Source organism: Pocillopora verrucosa, chromosome 2 (genome assembly GCF_036669915.1).
Source record: "Pocillopora verrucosa isolate sample1 chromosome 2, ASM3666991v2, whole genome shotgun sequence".
Taxonomy (NCBI): Eukaryota; Metazoa; Cnidaria; class Anthozoa; order Scleractinia; family Pocilloporidae; genus Pocillopora; species Pocillopora verrucosa.
This window is the reverse complement of record NC_089313.1, coordinates 2,837,420-2,843,456: the sequence shown is the minus strand read 5'-3', so window position 1 is coordinate 2,843,456 and position 6,037 is coordinate 2,837,420. Positions and strand designations below refer to the sequence as shown.

The window sequence follows — 6,037 nt, the reverse complement described above, 5'->3', positions numbered from 1 at the left end:
AAAGAAAGAGAAAACGAAAGACAGAGGCAACAGAGAAAAGGAGAAAAAAACAAAACAAAACCAAACAAACTCGTGAATATTCATAGAAGTAGAGACCTCAGAGAAAGTCGCTACTCAAACTCTCCTCCGGTGAGAGAGCTTCTCCCAAAGAACAGAACGGTTCACATAAAACACATAAAAGTTGAAAAGCAAAATATACCTTGAGGGAATAAAAGAAAGAATAAGCATTTATGTCAAAAAACGCAGACAAGAAATGTTTTAGCGTCAACATTCAGACTTTTACTCACATCTTTCACGTGTGTAACACATGCACAGTGTTGTTCACTTATCTGACCTTGTCTTATTGGCATCTTCTAAAAGTCTCATAACTTCGTGGATTAGGAGAAGCGATGTGATGTAATCATGACAGGCACTAGCCCCCAGATCTCTTTGCGCTTTGTACTTTTCATTTTCAAGATGGCGAATCCCTTTGTTGGAAGACATCAAATATCCGTTCTTCTCAAATGAGGGAAAGAGAACACTATGAAAATCAACTTGCTTTACGGGAATTGCCGTAAAACATGGCCCAAAGCTTGGTGCGCGTTTGCAAATATTTGTGGGGACATAAGCTGTGCAATTTGGTTTGTTGTTTTGGTACCACAAATATGGAAGAACTGGAAGCGTCGATCTGTGGAAGGACTTAGCATTCTTTGGGCCACTGCGAACTTCACAGCATCGCTGGCAAACGTTTTCTTCGCTTTTTCTGTTGCACTGCCTGTGTATATCAAAATATTAGCGGTATATATGCCCATTTTAGAGTCTATCATACTACTACAGTTTTTGTTATACTCTAAGCACACTATGCGGATGAAATTATCCTACGGCGCTTGTTGTTTTCTGATCTGGATTGCAGTGATCAGTTTAGACCTTTCCGTTGCCGATGCCGCGGAAAAAGTCCAGTGGTTGGCAATTGTTCTTTGGTCTATTGAGTCATTTCCGCAGGTAGGCAGCTCAATATAATTTATTAATTTGATCCAAGACAATACTGATTTAAATTAACCCACACGCGAACTGATTCGTGATATGTTACTCTTCGTCCATTATGAAAAATTTAGGCTTAGTTTCCCAATCTCGTCATCTTTTTTCGATACCAGACTGTCCTTCACTCTTTCTTTGCTACACACTCTGAATTTTAAATAACACGTGGGGCCAGTCTGTGCATCTGTGAAATTTAACTCCCCAGGAGGCTCCTTTAGGGAGGGGGGGGAGGGGTTTCCAGGGAGCAATTCCTCTGTAGAGAAAAACAGGAATGTACCTGTTCTTAATTTACCTCTATAGGTCCTTCATTCATTTCAAATGAGAGATGGGAAATGTGTTGATTCACAAAAAGTATCTTTCCAAATCAATGATAGGGTATGTTGCATAAATCATAGCGACATTCAGCCTCTGATTGGTGGATCTTTTACTGAATGGCATGGTATTTCAAAACAAACTTTAATGCCACATTGGTGGGAGAGTATAACAGGGTAATTTTAATAGTATTATCAACTGAGGTGATAATGTAAATTGGCCTCCGTAAAGAGTTGAAAAGCTAATGTTTCAAGGGTTAGCCTTTAGCCATTTGCTCTGATGAAGTGGAGTAAACTTTTTGTATTTGATTCTGTGTAACTAAACAACTAACCTGTATGTGTATGTGTATCAACTTCCTATATTGGAGTGTGACTGTGTAGATAGCTTGCAATGCATGTATCTTATCAGGGCAAGTTAAAGTTACAAGCTCACAATCAATTATCTGACCCACCAAGTTTGATTTTGAGTTAGAGTGGGTGGCAGGGGGAGGGGGCATGGGAAAGGTAATGATATTTATCACTCCATCCCTACCCTCTCCTTCATTTTGACCATCACTCACCCCTTTGATACAAATTTGTTTGTCTTCCCAGCCTTCCACTGCTGTTAAAATTAAAGATGGTGACTATAATTTTCACTGAAAAATCTAAGGAATATAATAGATTACATATGTTTACAAATGACATTAGGAAAAAAACCAGGAACAAGTGTTTGTCGGGTTGTGGTTACTTTGTGAGTACTATAACCTTGAACTCCCAGAAGTGATTAACATGCAAATTCATTACACACATTATCCAGCAATCAAGGGATGAGAATACTCAAAATTATCAAGTAGGTAGAATTTATCTTGAACTTACACCAAATTCTCATAACTTAGTGACAAGAAAAAGTGTAGCAGCTAGAGGAGAGAATTAACAATCAGGACCCAGTGGTTCATGAGGCAAATAACACTATCCAAGGGATAAATTGCTATCCAGTGGATAACTGTAAGAAAAAAAACATACTGTGCTAACAGTGCCAGTTGTTTGTCCAAAGACAAAAGTTGGTTACCTGTGGCACCTATGCTCAGCTGTAGTATAGCCCTGCTGCAGATGCATCTGAACACAAGCAGTTCACTCCACTTCACTGTCTCTCGCACTCCATTTAATTCTGTTCTTCCCCAAATGAGGGCAACTATTTAAGTCTATTCACACCATAGTTTCATTTTTGCTTGGTTCTCTTGACAAACCACAACTTGCCATCCATTTCTGATGAATCCAGGCACTCTGATGTATTGCATGCAACATTCTCTCCCTAAATGTTTGATGGTAGTCAGCAGTGGGTAGGGATCCTATGAGAAAATCCAGTATGCAGCAAATGATGTCCAATCTGTTGCAGAAATCAAAGCACAATTTTTATAGCTCTTTATTGTACAGTTCTAATTATCAGCAGCTGTTAGGGAAATGCAAGGGAGGATTGAAGAGGAGATGCAAAAGGAATAGACAGAAATCAACCCTGAATATCATTAGCAGTGAATACACAAATTGGTTTTTTTTTATCTCCATGACACACCTCCCAGTCCATGGCATTGCAGATTCAAACCTTCTGCCACTCATTAGTACCTTTGGGCATGGAGTGGTAAGGCCGGTGGGGTGGGGTCTGAAGAAAGAGGGAGTTGGGGTGGGAAGGAAGGTTGAGGGCCATACATTCATTACAATTTCACAATGTGGGGGGGGGGGGGGGGTGGGGTCTGAAGGAGGAAGGGGGGCAAGGTGCGAAGAAAGTTAAGGGGCCGTACAGACATCACAATTTCACTTCTAAAATGATTTTTATTGTTTACTTCCAGATTATTTTGAATATGCGTCGTCGCACAACAGATGGTCAGTCCACACTCTCTGTTGTAATTACACTTGTTGGTAAAACAACGGATTTCTTGGCAAATTATCTCCTGCTTTTGCCAGCACAATACATTGTCATGACCTATTTTTCGTGTACCATGGCTTTTATCAATGGAATACAGGTAATCTTCTATAAATGAAAAGGCATTTCTTATAGAAAAACTTAAGATAAGTGAATTACTTTAGAAAAAAGCTAATTAACCGAAAAAAAACAAACAAAAAAGTAGGGTTGGGAAAACAAAATCTCGAAACTTTGCGAATACAAAGCTTATTCAAGTACGGTTACCTTGCTGATTTGCCATTCTGTTTTGAGCTTTACCATAAAGTTTCTACGCTTTTAAAACACTGTGATATACTTGCTTGAGTGGTTGTTTTTAATTCGTATAAGACAACTTGATTTTGGTAGCATGCCACCTAATTGTTACAACAATCGCACGAGACACTCTTCTGTAGAGCAGCTAAAAGAAAAAAACCGCAGCCTATGTAACGTCATTCCTTTTTTTTTTTCCTTTGGAAAAATAGGTTATCTGGTACCCCAAGCTGCAACAGAAAACAAGTGTTGTCATGCCCACAACATACGGCAGGCACAGGAGTCCAGACGAGGATGCCTTCACTGTGGAAGCGAATGACTGCGAACAAGTTCCTCCGATGGCCGACGAGGGAAGCTCAGTGGAAGAAGTCAACAGAGAATCTGTAGAAGAAATGACCTCCGTTTGCACACTTGTTGGACCGAATTTCGAATTTCGTGCAAGGTTGCGCGATATTCCGTTCTATCAGCGGGGTTTTATATTTCTTCTTATGCTGGCTCTGGTGGTTTTCAGCGTGTGCATTTGCGTGAACACGGAGTCTGCGCTGGGAATTTTCGCGCCAATTTCGGTTGCAGTTGTTCTTTTTGGTGCGTTTTTGTATCGAAATTACCGCGAGGGCCGGTTGCAGTTCGCCAACTCTGTTTTGGCGTGGCTGGATCGCTGCTGCGTTGATAAACCCGTGCAGTACACGTGGCTGACACGTGATGATGAATGAAGAACACTTGAAGTTTTTTTTTGTTTTTTCTGGATGATAGCGGTATTTAAAATTAGAAATAATCGACCTTAGCGCCCGGCGAGTTCTCCTTGTCCACTTTTTTGTGCATTGAAAGTACGATTTGGCGGCCAAAAATGTCCCCAAAAAGCGCGCGGCCAAAACGATTATACGCTGTAACGTAGAAAACTGTGAAGACACGTCGGCAACTATAATGGAGAGAGGAGAAATCCAGAGGAAAAGACGAACGTATTGCGTGGCCGGAGCGCCAAATGATATTAGCTACACGAAGAATACACATATACCGAGTATTCCTGTACACTACTTTCCAAAGGATATAGCTGTATGGACAAAATGGATGCGTTTCGATCGTTGTCATCGAGGAGATTTTACTCTTCATTGTCAATGCCTTATGCTCCGTACCGGCTTCGAAGATGGCTATTATGAATACATACCACTAGTAAAATCAGGGGAAGATAACCAATGAATTCAGCTAAAACAATAACGGTGAAGGGGCCTGTTCCCACACCGAACATTTATTAAATGATAACATTACAATTATAGTTAATCTACAATATCGTAAAGGTTTCCTGTATTGGTGTCGGGAAGAAAAGGAATGGAAATATTATATTATTTTAAGTCATTTAATGTAAGTTATAAAAAGGGCAGGTTGGCTACTTCGTATTCCTTCTTGGTGGTCTTATCTTAAAGGTTGAGTTTGATCACGTTCTTCTTGTGAGTTTGGCCACGTTCTCCTAGTGAGTTTAATCACGTTTTCTTCGTTGTGATCGTGAGGTTGACATGGAACTAGTGATAAGCCATGCTCTTAATTAAGTCAATTTGTTAGTCCAGGAAGAGTAAATCTCCCTGGTAATAGGTCGCGTTCGACACCTTCGTGTTCCCAGAGGTAATTTAAGGGTAAACAGGTGATACCCCTCATGTTTCGCAACCAAAAGCAATTTGGAGGCGGCACTTGTGAGCGCCTTTCTTCTTTAACTCTTGTGACCAAGATGTTGTTATGTAACAATCTTTAAAGGTGATTTTCTCTCAAGATACACTATCGGGTATAAATAATACTCTGAACCAAGGTTATTAGTAATTTTTATATTATCGATCTCGTTTCTGTTCTGGCCAATCTCAACCGTAAAGATATGAAAATTAAGGTAGAAATTGATTTTGTAACTGCGTAAACAACCCTAAGGTGCATACTCAGTATGTGGGAACTATAATAAGTAGTCAAGCGTGATTCGCTACTTGAGATGGTACGATGACGATACGATACGATAAGAAGATTGACGGCTTAAAAATGTCATCTGCAGTGTCACCTTTATAAGCGGAGACTTTAGTTTTCCCTGGTGTATTGGAGTTAGTCACCGTTGTAACAACTTGAGAAGAAAAGAGATTAAAGAAGAATCGACCAAACCAAAAACGAGTGTTGGAAAATTTACTTCTAACAAGCATGATTGTTCAACATTCTTTTCGGCTGGCATTTCGTAAGCGAAGAATGGTGATCTCCTTATTGTTGTTTATTCCACGCGCTAGAGATGTACTTATATTCCTTGTCTTTCCACATGACCGCATTTGCGCTTTTCTTATCGTATGAAAATCGAACCAGTTGTAGTTTCCATCGTATTTTAATAACACAACTATATCAAGTTCAAGCCCTTTCCTGAGCTGTCCGATCAGTCCTGTTTCGTGAACAGAGCGAAACCTCTGGCTGATGCTGGCATAAACAAGCTCAAAGCGGTTGTATATTCTCCTAACCTGGGTTTCGAAAATCCATCTTACGAGACATCAATTCTCCCTGCTCTTAA

At 40.1% G+C, this 6,037-nt stretch overlaps 1 protein-coding gene across 1 annotated transcript; it reads left to right on the top strand.

Annotated features, from left to right (window-relative positions):
- Positions 1 to 464: 464 nt before the first annotated feature.
- On the top strand, positions 465 to 5,635 carry LOC136279203 (uncharacterized). Its single transcript, XM_066162796.1, has 3 exons — positions 465 to 981; positions 3,152 to 3,325; positions 3,726 to 5,635. Exons 1-3 carry the CDS (start codon positions 523 to 525, stop codon positions 4,224 to 4,226), a joined length of 1,134 nt encoding a protein of 377 aa, XP_066018893.1. The 5' UTR covers positions 465 to 522; the 3' UTR covers positions 4,227 to 5,635.
- The last annotated feature ends 402 nt before the right edge of the window (positions 5,636 to 6,037 follow it).

Bases quoted from the DNA above. Each gene is read 5' to 3' on its own strand.
- LOC136279203 (XM_066162796.1), top strand. From the start codon at position 523: ATGAAAATCAACTTGCTTTACGGGAATTGCCGTAAAACATGGCCCAAA. The intron at 982-3,151 runs GTAGGCAGCTCA...GTTTACTTCCAG, and splicing joins CTATTGAGTCATTTCCGCAG to ATTATTTTGAATATGCGTCG. The intron at 3,326-3,725 runs GTAATCTTCTAT...TTGGAAAAATAG, and splicing joins CTTTTATCAATGGAATACAG to GTTATCTGGTACCCCAAGCT.